Source organism: Peromyscus californicus, unplaced genomic scaffold (genome assembly GCF_007827085.1).
Source record: "Peromyscus californicus insignis strain IS unplaced genomic scaffold, ASM782708v3 Scaffold_13__1_contigs__length_99412109, whole genome shotgun sequence".
In the NCBI taxonomy this organism is placed as follows: domain Eukaryota; kingdom Metazoa; phylum Chordata; class Mammalia; order Rodentia; family Cricetidae; genus Peromyscus; species Peromyscus californicus.
The window spans coordinates 66696013-66723448 of record NW_026294424.1 but is presented as its reverse complement, the minus strand read 5'-3'; the positions used below and the strand labels follow the sequence as shown (position 1 = coordinate 66723448).

Sequence of the window (27436 nt, the reverse complement as noted above, 5' to 3'; positions counted from 1 at the left end):
GTGGAAGGTTTAGTTAAGAAGCAAAAGGAGAGAAGTATATAATCCAAGGTTAATGGAAATGGAATAAGAGAAATATAGACACACTAGTTAAGCATTTCTGAATAATATGATCTATATAGCCTAGATCATAAAGTCATAAAAAAAACATGAATAAGGCAATAAAAACATCTAGGAGCTAGTGAGACACAGTGCTGTTCCTGTACCCCTACTCTTCAGAAGGCCGAGTTAGACATTTGAGGCCAGTCCTGGGAACACAGTCAGACCAAGTCACAAACACAGACAGCCAGACCAGGTCACAAACAGGAGCAAACACACACCACCAGAACAGAACACAGAGCAAAACACACTGAAGAAAATAATAAAGATGTGGTCAAAGACTAGGTTCTGGTGAGTAATGCCAAAGTTGAGTTGAGAATGTAACTAAAAGACTAGACCAGGAAGATGAACCAGAAGTCCAGGGTGCTGTAAAGAGAATTCAGGAAGCAGGCACATTCCAAGGGCTGACTCCGCCCAAGTGCGAAGGTAGCCTTTGGGTTGAAGGCCTACTGATGGTTACGGCTCCCATCCTGGTGGCTTCCTCAAACTAGAATTCTGCTGGCTGGGTGGGGCATAGAACTCTTCAGTGTAGTGCCTCCTTGTTCTTGCCCTGGCCTCACTCCTCTGTCTGGTAGCCTCTGTTGGTCTGTTTAATATAAAGATTTAGCTCTCAGAGGATGGAGCTGGCCTGGCTTTATGTGGGAGGCCCCAGAGCTCAGCCCTATAACACATGGTTGAGAAGCATCTGGCGAAAGCTGGTTGAGGAACTGGAGGCTGCTCTCTGGCTCCTGTCTTGTGTGTGCCAAAAACAAGCTTTTATTTGCACACCAGAGCAGGTGCCTGGTGCCATATTTAGCCCACTGGCTTTTCCGTCTTAGCCATACAGCACATTGCTCAGTGGGCAGTGGTTCCTGAGCAAAACTAGCCTTTTATTAGTTCCAAAGCCACAAAAATAAATGAAAGAAAGAAAGAAAGGAAGGAAGGAAGGGAAGAAGGAAGGAAGAAAAGGCGAGGGAGGGGAGAACCTCACATCAAGCAAATGCAGATCGACAATAGCAGTCTGTAAAAGCCTAGAGGGTAAATATCTTAGGGCTTGTAGGATGCATATCTCTGTTACCAGAACTCAGCCTGAGCTTTGTAGAGGCAGGGCAGCCATGGATGATTCATGAGTGACTGTGCGAGACACATCCCAGTGGGACTTGGTTTACAGAAGTACAACAGGTTTGCCCTGGGAACTGAAAGTTTTCTAACAGTTAAAATGTAATAGGGAAAAGAATATTGCTAAGGTCAGGGAACAGACTTACCACCACCCCATGGACGCCATAGACGCCGGAAGCTTTGAAGAGGTCTACCATTCTATTTCCTTGTATTTTATGTCACCTTTGGAAGAGTGTTTTATCTGTAGCAGGTGTTCAATAAATACCAGTTCGATATCAGTTACCTCACATTAAACTTCAGGGAATATGATAAGTAGTCATAAAGCCTCTCAAAATTAAAAACATGAACAGCAAACCAGACCCCTGTGATCCAGTGGCAGTTTTCGGAAGGCCAGATGGTTTATTCTTTAAAGATAGCATCCGTTGGCTCGCCACATTCCCTTTCTGCCCTTAGGGCCCTGTGTGGGGTTCTGCTTTTGTGAACCCCACCGGTCAATGTCTGTTTCACAGTGGAACCCTTTGTCTACCAGAGCACGAGAGACTCGCTCTTCTGCCCACCCCTCCCCGTCCTGCCATTTATGTGAAGAGAATCCACGCTATCAATTTTCGGTTATAAAATTTATTGAAGCCAGTCCTTTGTTAAAAATAGGCATGCTGGGTGTGGAGGTGTGCACTTGGGAGGTGGAGACTGTGGGAATAGGAATTCCCAGCAGGCTCAGAGCCAGCCTGGGCTACATGAGACCCTCTCTCCAGAAAAGAGAAAAGGAAAAGGAGAGAGGGGGATGGAAGGGAAGGAGAGAGTCATTATGAAGGGAAGTTAATCTCGGATGAGTGTGGATAGGTGGCACTCAAAATTAGAATCCACCTGCTTGCCTTTGAAAGTTTATTTTTCTACATTCTGCTTCTATTAAAGCAAGCATGTCATCACTGATTGATTTAAATTGTTAAATAATAGTCCCAGACACCTTTCAGGTGTAGATTATACATATTTGTCTGCTCTAATTTTTTTTTTTTTTTTTTTTAAGATTTATTTATTAATTATGTATACAATGTTCTGCCTGCGTGTACGCCTGCAGGCCAGAAGAGGGCACCAGATCTCATTACAGATGGTTGTGAGCCACCATGTGGTTGCTGGGAATTGAACTCAGGACCTCTGGAAGAACAGCCAGTGCTCTTAACCGCTGAGCCATCTCTCCAGCCCTGTCTGCTCTAATTTATTCTTGTTCTTTCATGTAGACCTTTGATAGATTTTCTCTTTTTAATGTGTCATTTAAGCTCAGGTTGCCCAGACAGCCTCTTAGGTTGTCTACAGGGGAAGTAGTAGCTGGAGCATATTTCCAGTTCCCTTGCTGAAGAAACCTGTTAAAAATTCTGAGTTCTTTGTAGGGAATGTGGGAATTCTCATTATTCTTGGTCTTCTGAATTTTTCCCATTCTATTTTAAAGTAGAGTCCATAAGAAAGATAATCTTGCCCCCCGAGAACGGCTCACAGCTGCCTGTTACTCCAGCTTAGGGGATCTGACACCCTCTTCTGGTCTCTGTTGATGGCCACATACATGATGCGCACACACACACACACACACACACACACACACACACACACACACACATGTAAATAAAAAGAAAATCTTAAGAGAAACAGTGTTATCATAAACATTTATATGTGTGTGCATGTGCTTGCGTGTGCGCGCGTGTGTGTGTGTGTGTGTGTGTGTGTGTGTGTGTGTGTGTGTGTGTGTGTCTGGCACACAGGTGTTTATGCACAAGTATGCACATGGATATGGAGGCCAGAGGTTGATGGCGGGTGTCTTTCTCCTGGCTCACCACCTCATCTTTTTGGGGCAGAGTCTCTCACAGAAACTGGAGTGCGTGGGTTGACCAGCAGGCCCGAGTGACTGTCCTGTCTGCCGTCCCAGCACCTTGCTCACAGGCACCCATCTTATTCACAGGTGGTGGGGACTGGACTCAGACCCTCATGCTTACACAAGCACTTTGGGGACCGAGCCATCTCCCTACCCCCCTTCATGTAAGTCTCACACTTCATTGTGCTTAGTTAAGATTTTCCCGGGAACCATACGCATGCCTGTAATTGGTCCCTGTACTCTGGAGGGAGGGGCGGAAGGATCGTGAACTCAAGGCCAGCCCAGACGATATAACAATATGGTGTTTCAAGTACAATAAAACAAAAGCCAAAACAATTCACTCAGGGGAGTCCCATGAAAAAGGAATTCTCACTTTAGAGCATTTAAAATAGGGCTTTAAGGAATATTAAAATTTGAAGTTAGACTGTCAAATGTAGTGCTTTTTGGTTCACATTAACCAGGCATGACCCCCTTTTTTTGTGTGTGTTTTGGGCTAGCCCATTTAGTGATGTGGACTAGTCTCCATATTGTCTTCCTGATCCTGAATAGTCGGTCCACTTCTCCAGTGTGAGGTTGGTTGTTGTTGTTGTTGTTGTTGTTTTTCATCAGTTTTCCTTTTCCAATCGAATACTTACTGAGAAATCGAGAATACACAGCCATGTGGGGGGTCTCAAAGGACATGATTTAAGGTACTGATAGGCTCATCAGTGTAAGAACAGCACAGTTCACATGATTACATTCGTGGAGGACATTGTACAAGGTTGAGCACACCTAGATGGAAGAGGTGAATGATGCCCCTGGGGTCCTCCATCTGAAGAGGCGGACTGAGGCGTCTAGCCCCGAGATAGGCCTAGGGATGAGCAGAGATAGGCCCAGAGCTCTGTCCACACTGTCTCTGTGGAGGAAGTGTGTCGTGCCCCAGGGATGGTAGGAAGGACACCTTTGAAGGAAACGCGCCTGCTGTGACTTCCTGAGGCTCACATGGAGGGCTTGGTTCGGTGTAACTCTAGTCTTGACATCTGGTGGCTCTTCCTTTCCTGGTGTAGACTCTTTCTCCTTCCCAGTCAGCCTCTGTCATTCAAGAGTGACGTCAGAGGAGGCTCTAGGGCCGAGAGCTCTCAGCAATTGAAGACTGAGCACATGCTGACGGTTTAGGACTAGGAAAGGCAGGTGTCACCATGGATAACAGGAGCCTTTATTTACCGCGGGTGGAGGGCTTCCTGTGTGGGGCAGCCCCAGGTCACTCTGCACGTCTGTCTGGCACAGAGGCGAACCCCACCAACCTCACGCTCTGAAGAGCCCTGCTTTGAGCCAAAAAGTCTATGGCCTGCTATTTCAGAGTTCATAGGTGTTTACTCATTCTTTCCTAGGACTGACTAGTTGCAGGTCTGCATCTCTGCTCCAAACAGCTGTGCAGCACACAAGTGCAAGTCTGTTACTGTTAGTCATTCTTTCATTGGGGGCAATCCATATATATACACACACACACACACACACACACACACACACACACACACACACATATGTGTGTGTGTGTGTGTGTGTGTCTATATATGCTATGTTATGTAAATATACATAGGGTTACAGTTTCCAAAAATATAAATCTTAAAAAAAAATCTTGATTCTTACTAACATTGTGTTAAAAAAATTATCGTTTCAGGCAGTTAAGATTCTTCCGAGGGTTTTTAAGACTTCGAGGATGCATTTGAAAGATGCACAGAAACAGCAGATTTTGGTTCCATTCAGAAATAATATCTTAGCATTGTGCCGAAGGATGGTAAATTGGTATGATTTGCAAGGGCAAAGAACAAAGTATGATTACAGGATCTGGACTGTTCCTTTCAGAGCAGAGGAAGTATTTTTTTTTAAACGTGTGAAAGATTAAAAAAGAATTGAAAGGAAAAGCTAGGAACAAGTTGAGCTATTTATAAACACCCATGCCAAGGAACACACCAGCTATTGTACCTTAGGGCACCCGGGAGAAGTGTAACTGCCGCCCCGTACACACCCACTCCTGGAAGGGGCGGGGCCTGCTGCTCTAAGCAGGAGAGCCAAAGTTTGGATCCCCAGGATCCACACAAGCCAAATGTGTTGTCAAGAGTCTATAGCTCCAGCACGGGGAAGCAATGGTGAGCGAGGCAGGGGGATCTCCAGGGCTTGCTGGCCAGGCAGTCTAGCCAGTTTGTGGATTCCAGGCTCAGGGACAGGCTCTGTCCCCAAAAATAAATTGGAGAGCAACAGGGAAGACCCTGATGTTGACCACCGACCTTTGCCCCCTCCCCCCTCCACACGCACACGTTGCTCACATACAAATTTAAAAAATGCTGCTTTGTGGGTTTTAGCTTGCTTGTTTGTAAATGGTATGCTTGTGTGTAACCTGGGGCGCTCTGTAAAAGTTATCATTATTAGAAATTATATAGCTGTGATCGGAAACTGGGCCTGTCTTTGTAATCATGTTGCTCTCTTCTGCTGTGCTGAAGCACCATGATCAAGGCAGCTCATAGGAGAAATTGTTTTGGGGGGGCCCCCAGTTCCAGAGGGTTAGGGTCTGTAATGGCAGTGATGGCGGGGTAGCTGGTGACTGACATTGGTGCCTGGAGCCAGAAGCTGAGAGCTGCGGGCTCACATCGCGGGATTGCAAGCGGGAAGCAGAGAGAGCAAGCCCACCCTTAGTGACAAACTTCCTCCAGCGAGGACAAAGCCTCCTGAGGCTACCCAAACAGAGTCACCAACTGGGGAGAGAGTGTTCAGATGCCCAAAAGTATGGAGGCCGTCTCCATCCAACCACTGCAGGAGTATAAGCAGTTAATTTTGGACCTGACCTGAAACTTGTATTGAAAGTTCTGGGCAGAAATTGAGTTCACTTTGGCTCGTGGGTTATTTTTGTCTTTCCTAGTGCTGTATTTGAACCCCACTTTTCGGTCTTATTTCTCTCCATCCCAGTTGAATCCGTTAGCGTGTGGTTATCGTAAGCACTTGAGAATCGTCAATTTGTTTGCCCCACTCATGAAGAACGAGGACACCTTGAGAGCCGTGAGGGGCTGTTGCCTGTCTATTCTCTACTGTCCCTCTGCCCTCTTGCCTCCGGTCCTGGCATCTCTCAGCTCTTATGTAGCCAAACTCTTCTCAGTGGGGCCTACAACCGGCTACTCCATTTCCATTACTATAGGTTCTTCCCTCCCTTCTGAAGCCGGGGGATCATTTCTGAACATCGAGACCTTACTTTTTCTCATCAAACTTGTCAGCAGATATCAAGTAGGGGACAATGGAATCTGTTCTTTTTGTCATTTTTATTGCCCCTCCCCCCTCCGTCCTTACCAGTATCCTTTAAAAAAAAGTCATTGTCCCTCACCTCAGCAATTTAAATTAACTTCTTTTCCAATCTATCTCCAACTCGCCCCAAAACGGACTTTTGACCTGGTTCCTCTCATGACCTTTCTCCAGTATTTTGTTATTTACTTCAGTATTTTTCAGATCCTATGCATATTTTAGGTTTTCTTTGAGAATCTCCTCAGGCTAGTGGAAAAGTCAAGGGGTTGGCAGTCAAAGCTGCTCTAACTCTGACAGTCACTTCACCTGTGATGGTTTTATTTTGTTTTGGTTTTTTGATGATAAACACAAAGGTTCCTTCTTGAGGTCAGGATGTTTCACTAACAGGTTTTAGATTTGACAGTGTCCCAGAGAGGCCTTTTTCTCTCTTCTCCTTTAGTGTGGGAACCCTGGTTTTTCCATCAGTATCTGTTTATCACCTCGCACTTAATCACAATCTATAATTTCATAAGGCATGTTTGTATGTAAGAATCCCCACTGTGTGTTCACAAATGAAGTCTGTCTTTTTCTGGGGCGTAAGGATCTGCTTTACACTGTTATCCTTTGCAGTTCTTTACACCACTTACATGTAATGGAATTATTGACACGGTTAGTCTTAAGTCGGTCTTGTAGGTGACCTGCAACTGATACTCATTGGCAAAGGTAAAATCAATTTCTCCGATGGAGTCTCCCTGGGTGTATTAACCACATTTCAGGGCAGGCCCTGTGCCCGGAAGTAGTTGGCCAACACAGAACAAACTCAGTGGTATTTCTGTAGACCTTTTTGTCTTATTTTGCTTTGTTGGGGCATGTTTTTTCCTTATTAGTCTTTTGCTTGTTTGTTTTGATCTCCAGTTTTCGTGGGGATTTTTTTGTTTTTGTTTGATTTTTAGAGAGGAAAAGACTAGTGGGTGTGTGTGTGTGTGTGTGTGTGTGTGTGTGTGTGTGTGTGTGTGCGCGCGCGCGCGCGCGCGCGCGCTCTGGGAGGAATTGGGGGGGGAACATGATAAATGAATTGTGTGGAAAAATTTTTTTAATAAAAAAATAAAAATAAATCTGTTTAGTTGATTTGTCATGTTTTCAGCCCCACTTTCGTTGCTATCTCTTGGATTGCATGTCTTCTAATGCTCAAACACACTCTACTAGGAGCTTAACTCCCGCCCCTTCCCCCTCCCGCCTCCTTTACAAGAAGTCACACTGGAGTTTACAAATTTCAGTGTATCACACATTGACCTTGTGAGAACAGAATGATGTTCTACACATGGTGAAAGAGCTGAAATCCTACGGTATGGTTTTTCTGTGTTTCCTTTGTGCTGTTGTGCTGATGGAGTAAAATTTCTTTCAGATTTATTTAAAAATTAAAAAACAGTGTAGGTGTGTGTGTCTGTATGTAGGTATGCTGCCCATGAGTGTGGGTGCCCAGGGAGGGCAGAAATGTTAGATCCTCTGGAGCTGGAGTTACAGATGGTTGTGAGCCATCTGACATGGATGCTGGGAACCAAACTCAGGTCCTCTGGTGTAGCAGCGAGTGGCCTTCTTACCCACTGAGTCATTTTTTCCAGCCCTGGAGTAAAATGTTTCATTTCTACCCAGTGATACATTGTGAGTCACTTCTGTTTTAGTGAATTATTTTGCTTTAATTAATTGATGGTGTGTGCTGGGGACTAAACCTAGGGTTTTGTGCATGCCTGGCAAGCATTCTTCCACTGAGTTGCATGCTTAGCCTGTCAGTTAATGTTGGAAAAACCATTTAAAATGAGAAACATTTCTCCTCATGCACCTGCTCACGGCTTCTGGTGCCCTTCACTTGACTGTATGGATGCAAGATTTTAGCTTCCTGATCATTATTCTACCCAAAGAACTCCTTAATACCTCTCTGTCTCTTTTTTCATAGTACAGATTTTTGTCAGTGATAAATTGTTTCACATTTGGTCTGTTCTGGAAAAATTTTTACTTTGGTATTTTTTTTTCTTCCAGAGATATTTTCTCTGAATATAAAGTTGTAGAGCAGCAGTTTCTTTTGTTTCTTTTTTAGTTTATTGAGTTTTTCAGTAACATTATTCCATTTGGGCCTTACAGTCTTAGACATCTGAGACACCCATGTTCATTTTAATCTTTGCTTCCTCTATATGCAATTAACCATTTTCTATTACTTAGAAACATTCTTTTTTTTTTTTTTTTTTTTTTTTTTTTTTTTGGTTTTTCGAGACAGGGTTTCTCTGTGTAGCTTTTCGCCTTTCCTGGGACTCACTTGGTAGCCCAGGCTGGCCTCGAACTCACAGAGATCCGCCTGGCTCTGCCTCCCGAGTGCTGGGATTAAAGGCGTGCACCACCACCGCCCGGCTTTAGAAACATTCTTTACTGTTGGGCTCAGCAGTTTCTTTTGGAACTTGGCATGCCGTGTGTGTGTGTGTGTGTGTGCATTTGCTGGCGAACTTTGGATCTGTTTGTAGTCTCACCAACTTTAGAAAACACTTTGGTCTTGTGTCTTCTGGCAGTGTTTCCTGCCGTCCTGCAGAGATGCCTGTTTTCCTGAAGCCAGAGCCATCAGTGGTTTCCATCATTGCTGAGGCTCTGTTCATGCTGTTGTGAGCATTAGACTCTGTTTTGTTTTGTTTTTTTTTTTTAAAGATTTATTTATATTATGTATACAGTGTTCTGCCTGCATATATGCCTGCAGGCCAGAAGAGGGCACCAGATCTCATTACAGATGGTTGTGAGCCACCATGTGGGTGCTGGGAACTGAACTCAGGACCTCTGGAGGAGCAGCCAGTGCTCTCAACCTCTGAGCCATCTCTCCAGCCCTAGATTCTGTTTTGTTGTCTATGCTTCTGTTTGGAGAGGTTATGTCCTTTTTTTTTTTTTTTTTCCCACCTGTTGGGTCTGTAATCTTCTATAGGTCCAGCCCAGGGGGTTTCGTTCTAGATTTACTTGTTCTCCTTTATTCATGGTTTCACTTTCTGCAGTTTCTGTGGTCTGAAAATATTAACTGGAAAATTATAAAAATAAACAGTTGATCAGTTTGCATGCCGTTCTGAGTAGCACTGTGGAACCTTGGTCTGCCCTGCTTCTTCCCGCTTGGTACATGAGTCATGACTTTGCCAGCCTGCCCATCCTGTGTATCTGTGTATGGTGATAGTCGGGTAGAAGCCAGCGTGTTACCGGTGGGCCACTGTGCTACCACAGTATGAGTGTTTGGATAACCCCCACGTGACAGCCTCACTTCCTCTCATCATGTAGGAGTCACCGCACATCACCCCAAGGAGGGTATGTAGAAGACTTTTGGAAAATGAGCCAGGGAAAGAGACCACATTCATATAACTTTTGTCACAATATATGATTATTTGTCCTGTTTTGTTAATCTTGTGCTTGGTTTAAAAATTAGAGGTCACAACAGGTATTTTTGTGTAGGAGAAATATGGTATGTACAGGAGGACTCTTTGCTACCTGCAGTTGGTGGTGTCCACTCTGGGTCATTGTTGTTTTTATCAAAATTTCAATCATTCAATTTTTTTAATTAAATTTTTTTATTTTTATTTTGCAATACAATTCAGTTCTACATATCAGCCACGGATTCCCTTGTTCTCCCCCCTTCCACCCCCCTCACCTTCCCCCCCAGCCCACCCCCATTCCCACCTCCTCCAGGGCAAAGCCTTCCCCGCGGACTGAGGTCAACCTGGTAGACTCAGTCCAGGTAGGTCCAGTCCCCTCCTCCCAGGCCGAGCCAAGCGACCCTGCATAGGCCCCAGGTTTCAAACAGCCAACTCATGCAATGAGCACAGGACCGGGTCCCACTGCCTGGATGCCTCTCAAACAGATCAAGCCAATCAACTGTCTCACCCATTCAGAGGGCCTGATCCAGTTGTGGACCCCTCAGCCATTGGTTCATAGTTCATGTGTTTCCATTCGTTTGGCTATTTGTCCCTGTGCTTTATCCAACCTTGGTCTCAACAATTCTCGCTCATATAAACCCTCCTCTTTCTCACCAATTGGACTCCCAGAGCTCCACCTGGGGCTTAGCCATGGATCTCTGCATCCAGATCCCTCAGTAGTTGGAATCATCCTGAGTGAGGTAACCCAGACTCAGAAAGACAAACATGATATGTACTCACTCATAGGAGGATACTAGATGTGGAACAAGGATGACTGGACTGCTACTCACATCACCAGGGAGGCTACCTGGAAAACAGGACCCCAAGAAAGACACGGGGATTGCCCAATGATGGAGAAATGGAAGAGATCTATATGAACAGCCTGGACATGAGTGGGGGTAATGAAGGGCGAGGGTCGAGGGAAAGAGAGCTTGGGGGAGCAGGAGATCCCAGCTGGATCAGCAACAGAGAGGGAGAACAAGGAATAGGAGACCATGGTAAATGAAGACCACATGAGAATAGGAAGAAGCAAAGTGCTAGAGAGGCCCACAGAAATCCACAAAGATACCCCCACAACAGACTGCTGGCAATGGTCGAGATACAGCCCGAACTGACCTACTCTGGTGATGGGATGGTCAATCATTCAATTTTACCAATAGAGACTTGGGAGCCAGATGCTGGGGTGAAAACCTGCTAGCTCTGAGAGGCAGAGAGAGAACCCGACTGACCTTCTTCTACATCCCAGAAAGAGCTTTCTCCTATGCTGTCTCAAACAAAAACTCCTCCAACCTGATGTCCCTCCCTTCTACTTTCTCTGTGTGTGTCTCTCTGTTCTAACTTCCTCTTATTCTCTATGGTCATTTCCTATCAACTGATTGCTTGCTCAACCTCTCGATATAGTTAGTTTTATTTAATCCTGTTTACAATGTTCAAGCAGAAAGCCCTTGGATTAAAGGTGTGTGGTTAAGGCTGAGCCACGCCACAGCTAGAAGCAGGTTTTTCCAGAAAATAATGCAGTCTCGGAGTTCACAGTGTCATCAAATATCCTGCAACAGGTCATAGGACACTCTTTCCTGTGAATAAGGATGGGACTACTGGGTAGGTTTTTGTTTCTCAAAGTTCTATTTGAATCATTTTTAATATCTTTTTTTTTCTCTTTGTTTTTTTCATGTTCTTCCTCTATATCATTGAATCTGGCCTTTTAAAGAAACAGTAGACTCCATCATCTGTTATTTCCAGATCTACTTTACTAATTTTATTGCTTGTTTTCCTATTTCTTGACACATCTAATAGTCTTTAGTTAGACTTTAGATATGTGGATGCAACCTTGTTGCACACTGGATTTTGTTACATTCTTTGAAAGTGCAGTTTTCTTTCTGGATGGTTAAGTACTGGCAGATAGCTTGATCCTTCTATGCTAGTTTCAGAAGATTGTCTTGAAACCTTTGAAACTCCTTTCAGGAAGGTTTAGAGTGATCTTTAGCTGGTGGCTGGACATAGCCTTCCTGTAGTAGTTAGAGGATTGTCCTGGTTGATCAGTGGACATCTTTGGTTTGTAGGTTTTCATGGGATCCAGTCTCGGCATCGAAGCCCTGAAACTGCATCCAAGGAGATGAGACGATTCTTGTGTCGTTCCTATTTCATGTCTCTCTATGGCTTTAGCCCCCTCTGTTTATAGGTCAATATCTGATTGCCTCAATCACAAATTTTGTATAGGGTTAGAGTCATGTATAATAGAAGAGAAGTCAGTCCCATTGTCCCATGAGGCTTGAAGCAGAAGTTTGGAATGAGTTCATGTAAACTTTGCACACTTTATATAAAGATTGTGCGTGCATATAAACTTTCTTTTGGAATACTTCCAGATTTATAGTAAGTATGTATGTACACCTGCCTCAGTTTCTGCTGTTACTACTGTACATCATTATGGTCAGTTACTCACAACTCAGGAACCAATATCCATGCAGTATTACTAGCCGAAGTTCCACTTAGCTGTTACTTCCCCCTTCATTCTGTCAAGATGCAATCAAGAATACTACTGTACGTTTACTAACTCTGTGTGTCTCCTTAGCTCTTTAGAGTCCAAGAGCATTTTTTTTCTTCAGTTGCTGAGGATGAGCCCCAGACTCTGCCACCAAACTACATCCCCAGCTCGTCCTTGCCTTTTTTTTTTTTTTTTTTTTTTGATTTTCAAGACAGGGTCTCTGTGTAGCCCTGGCTATCCTAGCTCTGTAGACCAGGCTGGCCTCAAACAGAGATCCACCTGCCTCTGCCTCAGGAGTGCTGGGATTTTAAAGGCATGTGCCACCATGCCTGGCCCTAGATTCATTTATTTTTATGCTATGGGTCTGAGTGTTTGCTTTCATGTTCTTCCTTGGTTTTAATGGTATTGATAATATTAGTTGGATGTTTAGTGGGTCACCCTGTACTTTAGATTTATCCTTTTTTCCCCTACATGATTAAGCTGGACTTTTGGTTCTGGGAAGGAATGATATGGGTGAAGTGCCTTTCTCATTATGTTCTAGGACCATTAGCATTAGTTATCATTAATAAAAACCTTGGCCATAGGCCGGGTTTAGTTGTGCACACCTTTAATCCTAGCACTCGGAAAGCAAAGGCAGGCAGATCTCTGAGTTCAAGGCCAACCTGGTCTACAGAGTGAGTTCCAGGACAGCCAGGGCTACATACTAAAATCGTTTCGAAAAACCAACCAATCAACCAACCAGCCAACCAACCAACCAACCAAACCAACAACCAAACAAAAACTTCTTGATCTTATGGCTTGAGGGAGTATCTTTCAGATTTGTCCTTGGTAAAGTCATCCTTTTCCTGCTCATTTTCTGTCTCACAGTAGGTGAACAGAAACACTAGGTGAATTGATGCTGGCCCAGGCTTATTAGACATTTACTGCCCAGGATTTCTCTAGGCTGGTTTATGTAGGCATCCTGGGCTTGGCATATACCCAGACCTTAGAGTCCTAGAACAAAAGCAGGTGTTTTCCGGAAACCATATTTTGGGTATGGTTTAGGTACAGTGAGCAGCCTGTCACAGTAGTTCAGGAATAGTGGGGTACTCTGAAAACCCAAGCTCTCCGATGTCATTCAGAGGCCACGCTTGCCAGGCAGCCATGCAAAGGGAAGCAGACAGGCCTCCTCTTTTCTGCACAGTGGAAGATTTTCCCTCTTCTTCCTATTTATCTGTCCAGTGGTTTATTTATATCAGTGTGTTAGTCATTTTAAGTGTTGCTATAATTAAACAGAAAGGAAGGTTTATTTGTTCTGACTCTGAAGGCTTGGAAGTTCAAGACCAGAGGCCACACGTGGTGTGATCCTTCTTGCTGGTGGAGATGCCCTGCAGAGTCCCAGGGGGTGTAGGGCGTCAAGAGTTCAGAATCTTAGTTCGATCCCCCACCTCTTGAGACGCTGCAGCCTCGCAGCATTAGGAAGCCATCCACACGACCTACTTTATTTATATTTACCTCCCAAAGATCCTGCCTCCAAACACCATAGTCCACTAAGTTCCTACCCTCTTAATACCTTGCAACAAGGATTGAATTTTAACATGGGTTTAGGTGGGACCAGCCAGCCAGTAGCAATTAATATTGGTTTATGCACAGTTATGCTTTGGGTTATAGTACAAAAGTGTTGGGTGCTTTGGCTCTGGACAGCTCCGTAAGTTGGCCCCCTCCTCCTTTGCCTTGCCTCCATTTGGTTTGTTTTTAGCTCTTCCTTTCTTTTCTGACACTGCAGGGCACTCCAGGGTTTTCTTGTGTATTTCCTGCCCCGGTCTGAAACCTAACCATTTATCCAAGGAGCTCGCGCTTCCGTTTGGTGGTGATGCTTTAAGACATCAAAACATTCATTGTAGAAAAGTTGGGAAATACAAAAAAAAAAAAAAAAAAAAAAAAAAAAAAAAAAGGACGAAGGAGAGATAGAGGTCAGGAGTGAGCACACCAAGAATTCAGTGCCGCTAATGACACAGACTGAGACCGTTGTCATTTTGTTTTTTAATGAGGTCTCAGAGTTTTTACAGTGGTTCCCTCCCCATCCTCCCCTCATGTTGCATTTCGTGTCTGGTAATTATGTAACAGACCTGAGAGTGTCTTTCTTCTGAAGTCTTTCAACCTCTCTTCTAAGCTCCAGCAGGATGAGAATCTTCTGAAGAGGCTGTGGGAGCTGTAGAGGTCTCTAGGAGCCAAAGGATATTTGACATTTTTTTCCGGGAGAAAAGCTCACCTCATTTTCACTCTTTTCCGAACGTGCTAATTTTGGACCCCAGTGTTACAGAGTTTTTGAGATGTTGATGAAGCTCTTACTATGAGGACTGGTCCCTGCATTATTTGTGTCCCTTTCCTAAAATGAGTTAGCAATTGAGGAATTCTCTCAGAACACGCCATTCCCGTGGAGAGTGCGGTATTTTAAGTGAACTCAGACTTGAGGAAGCATCAGGGAACATTTTGTTCAGCTCCCCCCCCCCCCCCATCTAGACAGCAGTGTTCTGTGTGCTTTCCTGAGGGTTTCACTGGTGTTTTGTTGTGTGCAGTCTACCTTCTGCTGAAAACTATAAAGCCAGGTCTTTGGAAAGAGCACCGATTTAGTGGGATCAAGTAAAAGGGAGGGAACCCTACATCCCAACACCCGGAGGGCAGGAGAAGGACCACGGTCATCACTTGTGCCCTGTGCTCACTGCAGTATCTAGCTTGTGGTGGGAGCCTGTCCACAAAAGCTGACGGCTTTAAAAATGTGAATCTCTCTTTTTTCTTTCTTTTTTTTTTTCCCCGAGACAGGGTTTCTCTGTGTAGCTTTGCGCCTTTCCTGGAACTCACTTGGTAGCCCAGGCTGGCCTCGAACTCACAGAGATCCGCCTGGCTCTGCCTCCCGAGTGCTGGGATTAAAGGCGTGTGCCACCACCGCCCGGCGTGAATCTCTTTTTTAACCATGGAATATTTTAAAGAATTTTTTTTTTCCTTAAGAATTTCGTAGAGTGTTTGGGGCATTTCACCTTCCCTCATGTCTCCCCCATTTTCCTCCCCACCACCTCCCAACTTTGTGTCCCTTTTCTGTTTGTTTTACTGACCACCCACTAGATAGTTTGTGCTGCCCATACACTCACTGGCGTGGGTCCACCTCCTGGAGTGTGGCCAGCCTACCAGGGGCCGCGCCGTAGCTCTTCAGTGGAGTATGGGGGCCCCTGAGCCCCTCCCGACTCCATGCTGAATGTTGATTGGCTTGCCCTTCAGGAGTTCCTCTGTAGGGAACCAGAGCTGCTGTAAGTTCGTGAGTGCAGTGTTTCCACCATGTCTAAGAGATACTGTTTTGTTCTGATCCTCCCTGACGTCCGGCTCTTAGAATCTTTCCACCCCATGTTCCACAATGGGCTCTGAGCCTTGGGGGAGGGGCGCAATAGAGATGTCCAGTTTGTGGCTGGGAACTCTCCCGACACTTGTCTGAGAGCTGTACTAATTATGTGTGTATAGAGCTGTGAATTTAGAGGGCAGTTGGATAGTATGTCTCGGTAATAGATTTTTCGCTGGGGCCTATGAGCTCCTCAATTATGGGTTCTTGGCCAGATTTGTAGTACCAGGCTTGTGTTTCCTTTATAGAGCAGGCCTTTAAATCCAATCAGAAAGCAGTTGGTTACCCCTGTAACATTTGTGCCACTATTGAACCCATGGGCATATCTGGTCATACCAGTCACTCTGTAGTTCACAGGCTTCAAGCTGGGTAAGGCTGTTGATGACTTTTTTCTCCCTGCTGTACCTCCCAGTAGTATGAAATCTAGTCAGCAAAGAGGAAGCTCACAGGTCAATACCAACTTGATTTCTTCATGTCCTCTGACCAAAGTCAGCAATAGGGTCTTCAGACAAACAGGAATAGCCTGAGTCGAAACTATGAATCTCTTGCATTCTGAAACATCATTTCCAAAGTTCCAAAGCCAGAGAAATTGTAGTCTAAAATGCGAGCGGGAACATAGCTAAATAAATGACCCGAATTAGATTCCCCTGCTTCGTCAAGGCTACACCTTCTGGAAACAATTTCTGTAGCTGTCTTCATGGCAATGATAGGAAAATATTCATGTGTATATATAAGTCGGAGGATTCTGAATTTATAAAGTGTAAAATGGAAAACTGGCATCTCTGGTAATCTGAAAACTTACAATAGGCTTAAGCTGTGTTTTGGTTGATATAATTAATTAGCAGTTTAACAAGAGAGTACTCACTTGAAGAACAATGGGGGTATCATTATTTGTGTGATTTTTAAAAGAGGATTAGTCATTGATTGAGAAGGAAATTGGAGCACAGTGAGACTCTTACATGGCCTTCTGAAAGGATTGCTGGGTGTGTATGTGGTTTTCTTCCAGCTAATAGTGTGGTGGTTTGGATAATAAAAGCATCAGAAGATGTAGAAAGGAAATACTCCATTAAGTAAGTATTGCTATGGTGTTTGTGATCAGGACTTGAAAGAATAACACTGTTTATTGTGTTTTTTATACTTTAGAATAAGGTTTGGCTAGAACCAGGCTTTCCCTGTATGTTAGATTAGTTTATATATAAATGGAAAATGCCATTTCACCTGCACTGTATTTACAATGAGCTTCTGATACAAATGGAATGTGTGCGTGCACGTTCATCTGCATGCACGTACACACACACACACACACACACACACACACACACACACACACACAAAACACTTATGCGTATAAACTGATTAGGTGAAATAGAAACTTCAGATTCTGGCTTATTCTTTTATATCTATATAGACAGATTTAAAAAGGAAAAAAATCCATTTTTAAAGGCATGAGAAAAGAGAAAATTACCCATTATGTACCTCTTTCTCCCCAAAGTCACCAAACTGACTTCCTGTATGACACTTGTATAGTTCAGAAGGTTTCCTAGGAGTGAATCTCATTCACTTTGATGGGATGTTGTCGTCAAGCAGTGTCAAGTTGCTTGTAAATCTCAGGTGAGCCCAGCCCAGCAGGGGTAGCCAGAACACGGCAGAGCATCTAGATGGCACGGACCAAGTTGTCAGTTGATGTGTTTTGGTTCTGAGCCTCAGTGTTGAATGGTGTCTTTCATTTGCGTTCAGGTCACCTTCCCCCAAAGAATCTGTCAGCAGTCTGATGAAGAGAGGATTGTGTAGCAAAGTTACTTTGGGGAATACTAGAATTAAACACAAAATGTGGACTGATTTTTGTAAAATACGGAATCTTTTGCAGTGTGTCTGTTCATTGTTAATGTACAAGAATGGGATGTGGTAGGAGGTTGGGCTTTGGGACTGTGGGGTGTCGTTTGCTCATTCAACATCTGGATGCCTTGGTTCTTCTTGGAATGAGGAGGAACCCTGCTCTTATCTGACCTTTAAATGTTTTTTATGGAGATGGAAGCAACTGACAGTGATGTAGAGCTGTGGGTGCGGTTGGTCAGCCTTGGCATCTCAGCATGGAATTAGGGTCTGTGTTGGCATGCCACATGGAGTTAAGTTCCATGATGGTCAGCCCTGTGTCCATGTGGGGTTGGGTTCCATGATGGTCAGCCCTGTGTCCTGGTGTGGGGTTGGGTTCCATGATGGTCAGCCCTGTGTCCTGGTGTGGGGTTGGGTTCCAGGTTGGTCAGCCCTGTGTCCTGGTGTGGGGTTGGGTTCCAGGTTGGTCAGCCCTGTGTCCTGGTGTGGGGTTGGGTTCCATGTTGGTCAGCCCTGTGTCCTGGTATGGGGTTGGTTCCAGGTTGGTCAGTCCTATGTCCTGGTGTGGAGTTGGGTTCCATGATGGTCAGCCCTGTGTTCTGGTGTGGGGTTGGGTTCCAGGTTGGTCAGCCCTGTGTCCTGGTGTGGGGTTGGGTTCCAGGTTGGTCAGCCCTGTGTCCTGATGTGGGGCTAGTTTCCAGGTTGGTCAGCCTTTACACCCTTAGTTTGAATTTTCTTGTTATGTCTGTTTAGGAATTGGAATGGTCCACACTTGTATCAGATTTCTTTAACTATTCTAAAAACAAAAAGAAACAAAGCAAAAAAGTCACACAGCTTCGGACATCTGCCCCCTCTACTATGACCACTGCGTATGTGTTAATGAATGCAATTATCCTGCTATACTTAGTGGATGGTGTTCATGCATGGAAAGATGTTATTTTAGCTTCTCATATAGTGCCTAGCAATCTGACTGTGAGTGAACTTATTCAGTTATGTCTTTGATAATTGCACTTATTCTCTGTGGTACTTAAAGCATGCAATAATACAGATGGCTTACTACAAATGTGTTTCTACATATGAAGAGGGACACCTCTGAACACATGCCTGTTGACCTCCAAAGATGCAGTCAACTAATTGGGTTGAAGCGGTTTTTTTTCTTTTGCTGTTGGCATAAACTGTTGTTTGTTTTGGTTATGCAATGTCTCTGTTGTTTTAAAGGGCAGTTACGTTTTTGACAGTGTATTTTCATCTTCAAACCTCTTCCATAAGAATGAAGTTGTCCAGATGCATTTATCTGACCAGCGGATACTTTGGTTGTCCACTGACATTTTGACTGCCAGGCTTTCATGGGAATTGGATGCTTTATTAAGAATAGAAAACCCTGTTTTAAAACAGCCCCCTTACCTGACAGTTATCTCTCTAGAATAAGTTGCATGCACCAGGAAACAACTTTGTCCTGAGCTGAGCAGTTTCAGAGGCCAGTGGAGGCTCAGCCGGTGTCCATGACATCATCTCTTATTCCATTAGGCAGCATTATCTCCAGTGGGGTAAGTGGGCCCGTGGACTCCGTCTCATCATAAGCATGCTGGGTGTGGATCAGGGTGGAGACGATGTACTGCTCAAGTCCCCTAGGAAACTGCTACTGATTTTCCCCCTGCTTTGAGGAGGCCACCAGCTATTAAAGAAAAACATTTAAAGATCTTATGCTAGATTCTAATTCATTAAAAAAGAAAAACAACAACCAAACACCAACTGTGTTTCTAAGGCCCTTTGCCTGTGAGGAAAGTTGGCATGGAAGGGCAGAGAGCAGCAGCCTGTGTCTGTTTCCTAGCAGCCCGGATGAGCTGAAAGCTCCTCCACTGGCAATCTAAATGCAAACGGGGCAGGTCTTGTTGGCCACATGCAGGTCTGCATAAAGAAAGGTGAGGGTGTCCTTCAGGGCATACACTCGTAATAAACTTGTAAGCTTTAATTCAGCTGGGTACCTCATCTGCATCGAACAGCGCTTCCCCTATAGTTGTGCGTCACCGAGAGCCTGCATGGTAATGAAGCCAAGGCACTGTGGGCCAGAACTCTGCCGCCTGCGAGAGGCGAGGGGACAGCGGCTGGGAGCCAGAGCCACAGAATCGTTGCTGCCGCCGCCGCTGCGGCCGCTGCTGCTGCTGCTGCTGCTGCTGCCGCCACCGCTGCCCCTGCTCCTGCAGCCAGCCAAGACACAATGTTGAGTCTACAGGATTCTGTGTTTTTTGAAATTAGCATAAAGTCCTTGTTAAAGTCGTGGAGCAGCAGCTGTGAGTATCGATGCCTGCCCTGGGGGGAAATGCTGAGTTGTGAATATCCCTGCCATTCCTCGCATGCCTTCTCTCCAGACCCATCCAGATCAATCTGAGCCTTGAAAGTACCATGGAGAGAGTGCTCTCCCATGGCCATCAGTCAGATGAGAATCTTGAGGTGCCCACGTGAGGCGGTTGTAATTTGGGTAGTTATGTTTCCTACAACAACAAGCCTCCGGTTTGTTGTTAATTGTGTTTATTCCGGCAAAGTTTCTCAGAATCCATCAAAAATGGGGGAAGATGACAGGTCAGCTGGGATTCCTGCAGGGTTGTGGAGTCCAGTACCGTTCCACAGTGCTGTTGGTACAGAGTGTGTGTGTGTGTGTGTGTGTGTGTGTGTGTGTGTGTGTGTGTGTGTGTGTAGCAGCATGGGCTATCTTCAGGCATCGGGCGGTTTCATAGGGTGGCAGTAACTTTCCCCTGCTGTCACTGAAGTTGCAACGGGTGATAGTCATACGTACTTGATTTTATGAGAAAGAACATTCGGGATGATATATTTCCAATTCACTTAAGTCAGGAAGCAAGTGCCACTGAGCTATGATCCTCTCCCCGAGTCCTTCCCTCCAATAAGGATTTGGCAGAAATACTGGTTTCATTTAATGTTTTTTCAGTGGTTACTTTCGCTCTGAAAAAAATCTCAGGGCACTTAAATGATAAGATTTATCACCTCCGACTCCTTACTTCGCTGCCAAAATAATCATCACCATCAACTTAGGAGATCAGACTAATGAATTGAGCGAGCTCCAGTCTTGTTATCAGGACTGTTTTATGCATAGAAAATTGAAGCATAGAAAAATGGTGACTCTCCCAAGGTCATGGAGGTAGCAAAGAGCCAGGGGTATAGAATCCCGTGGACCTGGCTTCCAACCGTGCCACTGTGGTGTCCTGGCAGCCTAATGAATCAAACATGAGAGATTAAATTTCAAGTCTTTCCTGCTCAACTCTTTATGAAAACACTTACTTAACGGAGTTTCGTTTCATAAGCAAATGATACGCAAGTCCAAATGTTGACATGAAGGAAAACTCACTGAAGACAACCGGAAGGGGTCTGCGTGCCCTGGCTCTACTGCCTCCGCGCCTGCGTTTCATTGACTTACGATCTTTAAGTAGTTTTTTTTTTTTTTATCACGTGTAGCTACTGCCTCTCTAGACGGCAGGAGACTGTTAGTTTTAGGAAAGTTTTTAAGTTAGCAAATGTAGTTAAAATATGGGGAGACTCGTGATGGTTAATCAAGCTAAATATTTTTAGTCGTTAGAAAGAAAGTCAGTCAGGTAGAATATACTTCTGCAGAGATCAATTAGACCAGAGTTAGCAATCTTTCTGTCTTCCCTCCTCCCATCCTCGCCACTTAGTTATCTGTAGTAAGAGGAGAATGAAAGTATGATTCACACACTCATGTGGAAGAGCAGTCTGTGATGTCACAGCAGCTTGTCACAGAAAAACGAAGCGTCCTTATTTGTGATCGTTTAAATATGTCTGCACATCGTTGCCTGGACCCTGCAGCCAGCCACAGCCAAATCTGGTCTAGTCACGTTCCCTGAATCTGAAAGGAAACCCAAAGCAGATGCTTGCAAAGCCTGGGGTTTTAGCTGTGCTGGTAGGAGAGAGAATCGGTCTAGGGGTAGGTAACCCATTGCCCTTGGGCGTTCATAGTGCATAGCGAAGATGTTCTCAGAGTTACAAAGCAGTATGTTAATATTGAAAATAAGTTGCTAGTGTCAGTGTTTAGTAAGGTCCCAACCATGTCCATCTTTGGCCTGGGAAATGGGCGTGCTTTTTTTTTTTTTTTTTTAAATTCCCCCAGCATCGGTGTATGTCAGCAGAGAAGTGGTGGAGGTATTAAGACCTGGGAGAGGATAGTAGCCGACTCTCTCTTTCTAGGGATGTTTTCCATTACACCAACACTTTCGACTCAGCCAACATGGATTGAGTGTATGCTGTGGGATACAGAAGGAAGTAGGTGGCTCCTTGCTCTCTGTGAGCTTATTCAGAAAGCATAACATGAAAGTTACAGTGAGGGGTAGTTGAGAGGTGACGTGCACACCCCCGTGACTACCAGCTGATGGTGGCGGCTGAAATGACCTGGGAGAACAGAGGTAGAGGAAGCGGCGTTAGCACGGGGATGGGGGAGACTCGGAGAGGAGGCTGTTCAGGGCTAGCTTTGGAGTGCTAGAATATTCCCTAGGCTCGTAGGCAGTGTTAGCATCCAGGACTTTGTCCGTGAGCCAGAGAGACTAAGGGTTGGTTAGCAAGCCCCTTCACTCCAGCTCTTCAGTTGGGGCCCAGCACTTGGTACTCCACCTTCTGAGTTTTCATATCATCTTCTGACTGTGCTGACATGGACACAGCCTTAAGTCAGCACATGCACACCCTCCCCGGGTGTGGGGCGGGGAGAGTGGGGACCTGGTCACCTGGATTATCTCCATCATGTCCTTTTTACATCCGGTTTGTAGCATCTGTTTGCTGCTGAAGGTTCTTTTTTAACTACCTTCCCTTTCATACCCCAGTCTTTCTGTTCCCTACAGAATAAAGTTTTCCCTCACTTAGTCTCTGTGTACTTCGTCAGTCTCTTCTCTTGCCCTTCCAGCCCCGCTCTGGGGGCGTGCTGCGCCTTCATGGTTCTGTTTCCTTCGCCCTGCCTACCCGCCCCCCCCCACCCCTCCCCGACTCCACAGTGCACCCCATCCGTCTGCTTTGCGTGGAACACTCCATCCCCATCATCATCCATCCTTGCGGTCAGTCAGTCAGCACTGCGTCTGGTCTGTGCTTCCCTCTGAGCGTCGTTGGTCACTGTCACCCCCTCCTGCCCTTCTCTGCTTCTTGATTGCGCTCTCTTCAGGGTACAGATCGGGTATTCTCTCAGGGTACAGATCGGGTGTCTTTTTGCTCTTCTCTGTATACTTACTGCTTAGGTGAGCTCTGGGAAATGTCGAGGCACCTAACAGAGCAGCTAAAGATGTAGTCGTTTTTTTGTTGGAATGAATTAACAAACAGCCTGGAAGATAGGTAGGTAAATATATGGCCTGTCTCCTGTTACCTGATTATTAAATTACATCCTCTAGACACTTGTAAATATGAGCAGAGCTAATGGACCCAGTAAGCTATGTGTATATATGTACATGCATGCATATATATATATATATATATATATATATATATATATATATATATACACATGATGCATATATACATACATATGTATACACAGTAAGAGTTGAAAAGGTAATGAGTTTGGGATTAGGAACATGGAGGAGCTGTGGGGTGGAGGAGGTAAGGTAAATGCAGTGCTCATGTAGAATGTTCTCAAAAAATTATATAAAAAAAGAATAAACAGAAAAAACTTAAAAGTTTAAAAAAATACTGTATGCTAACATCGCCCCTCAGGGGAGCAAGTCCTAAAGCAAAGTTGTATAAAATCATACCACAGTGATTTAAAAAATGATCATTTATTACATTCCGTTTAGTGAATTTCTTGGGAGGAGCAGAGAACAACTTGATTTCTTAGATAGCTTTAAAAAAAAACACCAAAAAAACAAAAAAGGAAGTGAAAAAGAAATCCCATTAAGTTTGTATTTCAAATGTTGTCCTCATCCCCCTCAATAATAAAGGAAAGAAAAAAAAAGGAGTGTTTCTGACTTACTGAACCTTAACCACAGTGTCTATCATTGATAGTAATAGTCCTTATTTACATGATGCGCTTGCATGGGTCCTGTGGGACCAGATGCTGCTTTGGGTTCTAATTGCAGAGGCCCCCACACGGGACTGCTTAGCTGGCGGAATGTCCATGCCAGCCCTGCTGAAGTTTGATGTGAGCTGAGCCTTTGTCTTTCGGTAACAATGAAGCGACATTCGTGTGGCCTAAATTCAGGATTTTGTCTCTGTGCCAACACTTTGAGGCATTACTCCTTTTAAAAAAAAAAAAAAAAAAAAAAAAAAACAGAGTCAGGGACATGGTGTGACACCAGCTGCACAGTGAGGATGTTGTCCTTCAAAGGATTGGTGGGGTTCCCTCCCCCTCCAAATTGATAAGGCCAAGCTGGCCTCTGCCTAGTCCATTATTATCCGCGGTGTTGGTGAAAGTGGCAAGTTCGTGGACAGTACCTCTTGTGAACATATTTTTAGAATTACCTCTGCTTACGTAATTTTACATGGCAGCTAGTGTTTCAAAGGATTCCGTTTTCATCGCAGACAGTAGAAGGGATAAATTGACCCACTTGAACCATCTTGTAAATTAGAATATGAATTAGATGTGGTGTGTTAAGGGACTAAATTTGCATAGATTGCTTGGATGGGCACAATGGAGTAAGTCTTAAATAGCTTTTCCGTACTCAGAAATGTTTTTCCTGGATTACAGATAGAGTCTCCCCCACCCCCATCATACTTTTCATCTAAATTTATTAAAATCACAATGGTCTTTGATTGAAGTAAAACTTTGCATTTATTGCAGGACTTTTGGGCCTGGTATCATGTATGGTGTGTGTGTGTGTTTATGTGTGCACACATGTACGCATTCACATACACATATATTCATAAGCCCCCATTCAATTATGATAACTTGATGAGGAGGAATATTATCCTGATTCTAAAAATAGCTCTGTCATGATGTTATTCACAATGTATAAAGCTCTTCCTTTCATGGTGTCCAGTCTGCTGTTGCTTAGTGTATTTCTAAGGTCGTGCAACTGTCACCCATATCTAATGGCAAAATATTTTCATCATCCCCCCAAAAGAAACTCTGTGCTCATTAATCTACTTACTGTACTGTTGCTACTCGGGACACTTTGTATAATAACATCATACAGTGTTACAGCTCATGTTGACACTTCATTACCTTTTATGGCTAAATAAATTCCATTGTGTGAATAGTGAATATACCACACGTTGAATATCTGTTCATCAGCTGACCAATTTCTATATCAGGTGCAGGAGGCTGGAGGGATTGTGGCTAGCTTGGCTGGAGCATAGGGTGGTGGGAACCAAGGCTAGAAAGGTAGGCGGGGCTAGACCACACAGGATCTTGAAAACCTCTTTAGGGATTTTGGTCTTCAACTAAACGGGGAACCATTGATGGCAATGGTTGGATTAATCAAATTCCTATTTGTATGGGATGCAGAAAGAAGGGAGGGAGTAGGAAAGATGTACTGTATGTAGGATATAAGTTAGAATGCTTTTGTAGTGGGCCACATGTGAGAGGAAGGCTAAACAAATCTATTAGTATTTTATGGAAGATACTCTTGTAAGTACATTACAGAATGTTAGCTCATTTAGGTACCAATGCAAGACATGTTGAAAAGGTAGGAACATGAAGTCTTGGTTTAGACATGGGAGGTGCTGGGCATTGTTAAACGAGGTTCCTCTGAAGCCATAAGTTGTTCCTTGTAGGGTCGTTTGCATTTCCGTAGCCGTCCATCTCAGTGATTCATCTGTTGAGACTGTATGTTGGTTGTGTTGGAAAATAATCAACCCCTCCCTGCTTGTTGCCCAAATACCCCATCATCCCTTCAGAGAAACCTATATTTTAGGAAGTGGATCCTAGACAAGGAAGCCAACTCAGTGTTTTGCTGGGCGTGAGCTCTTTGTGATGTGCTCCTGATATCACTGGCTTTAGGAACCAAGCCTGCTTTGTCATTTTTTAAAAAATATTATTCTAAATCCTTAAACTAGGCCTACCTCATTTGATGAAATAAGAATGTGGTTTTTTTTTTTTTTGTTTTTTTTTTTTTTGGTTTTTCGAGACAGGGTTTCTCTGTGCAGCTTTGCGCCTTTCCTGGATCTCGCGCTGTAGACCAGGCTGGCCTCGAACTCACAGAGATCCGCCTGGCTCTGCCTCCCGAGTGCTGGGATTAAAGGCGTGCGCCACCACCGCCCGGCTAAGATTGTGTTTTTTAAGAAGTATGGCTGGTTACTTAACTCATTGAATGTTGTACACACACACACACACACACACTAAATTTTAGAATAAGAACAGAGTGTAAGAATGAAATACAAGCCGGGCGGTGGTGGCGCACGCCTTTAATCCCAGCACTCGGGAGGCAGAGGCAGGCGGATCTCTGTGAGTTCGAGGCCAGCCTGGTCTCCAAAGCGAGTACCAGGAAAGGCGCAAAGCTACACAGAGAAACCCTGTCTCGAAAAACCAAAAAAAAAAAAAAAAAAAAAAAGAATGAAATACAAAGTCAGTAAACTCTAACAAGAATGCCACCATATTCATGGGTAACTGAGACTCTGCAGAAAGTTCAATGTGATAGCCCTGTGGAATTTTGAGTGTCTGCTTCATAAAATGTAGTATGTTGTGACTGTCCCCTATCTGTGCCTTCTGTTAAGGTGGTTTATAGACTGTCGTCTATCAGGTGCTGGGTCCTGTCTTGTGCTAAGGGATGGAGCCTAGGAGAGTCCCCGTTCACTGTTCTAGGTGGCTCAAGGGTACTACAGACTCTGGTCTGAATACACCTTACCCTCTAGGCCAGCGGTTCTCAGCCTTCCTAATGCTGTGGCCCTTTAATCTGGGTTGCTCATGCTGTGATGACCCCCAACCATACAATTACTTTCGTTGCTGCTTTATAACTGTAATTTTGCTACTCCTGTGAGTCATAAGGTAAATAGCTATGTTTTCTGATGGTCTTAGGTGACCCAGTGAAAGGGCTTTGCTACCGCAAAGGGGTCGCGACCCACAGGTTGAGAACAGCTCTAGGCTGTGAGCAGCCATGGTTGTGGCGGGGCCTCACTGTTTCTTCCTTCCCAAATTTGTCAAGCTCTTTGACAAATAAGGTGCCTGCGTTTGCTCTTGATGGGATGTGGGGCCCTTTACAAAACAAAGCCAGAGCCGGGCGGTGGTGGCACACGCCTTTAATCCCAACACTCGGGAGGCAGAGCCAGGCGGATCTCTGTGAGTTCGAGGCCAGCCTGGGCTACCAAGTGAGTTCCAGGAAAGGCGCAAAGCTGCACAGAGAAACCCTGTCTCGAAAAACCAAACCAAACAAACAAACAAACAAACAAAGCCAGACAACCCGGACGGAACTGCAGCACTGCTGAATCCCCCGACGGGTCCTTTTAGTGACTGAGCCACCTCCCTGGCTGAGTGTCCACTTGCTTCCTGTCCCTGTACGTTCTGCATCTGTTTGCTGGACCCCGCTGTGCCGCCATACTTTGTAGACACCATAGTCTGCGTCTGATTATTGGACCTCTTGTGACCTCCAGCTTGGCTGCCGTTCATCCCTTCTGCACCTTTGAGGTGCCTCGAGCATCGACAGCCAGTAGCTCTTCTGGGTGCCCTCGGTACTGACGACTTAGTCTTTCAAGCATGGTGCCCGAGAGGCGTCTGGCTTACTGTAGGCAGGACCAATGTCCAGGCTGTTCACATCACTGGCGTTTGGTTCATCCCACCACTGGTTAAATTCTCAAACTCCTCTTGTAGAAAAAACAGTATTTGCCTTTCCATTGCCGTGTTAAGATGTACCTTTCTAGACATGGTTGGCTAGCTTTTTACAGGCTTTTGGTCGTTCTTTCCTGCTAGTTGACGTGTGATGTCCCAGGACTGATTGCTTAACAGAAGTTCTGAATATTTTAGATGTACTAGTTGTTTTTCATTTAGCATGTTATTTCCGAATTTTTTTTTTAATTTAGCCATTAGATAAGTAAAATTTTAATCCCCTACCTCCAGAAAGAGAACTAAAGAAAACGCATTG

The 27436-nt window shown here is 44.6% G+C and overlaps 1 protein-coding gene across 7 annotated transcripts in view; it reads left to right on the top strand.

The window, feature by feature from the left end:
* Positions 1 to 27436, top strand: part of Fryl (FRY like transcription coactivator) — a 248884-nt gene that overhangs the window by 81619 nt on the left and 139829 nt on the right. For 4 of the 7 annotated variants that reach the window (XM_052735114.1, XM_052735112.1, XM_052735113.1 and 1 more), the window contains exon 1: positions 19561 to 19711. The exons of 2 other annotated variants lie outside the window; for them this stretch is intronic. In XM_052735114.1, the coding sequence (XP_052591074.1) occupies positions 19639 to 19711 (73 nt within the window). In that variant the 5' untranslated portion in view covers positions 19561 to 19638. Of the gene's footprint in view, positions 1 to 19560; positions 19712 to 27436 lie in introns of those variants that run through there. One more of the 7 variants, XM_052735111.1, reaches the window with a different exon arrangement.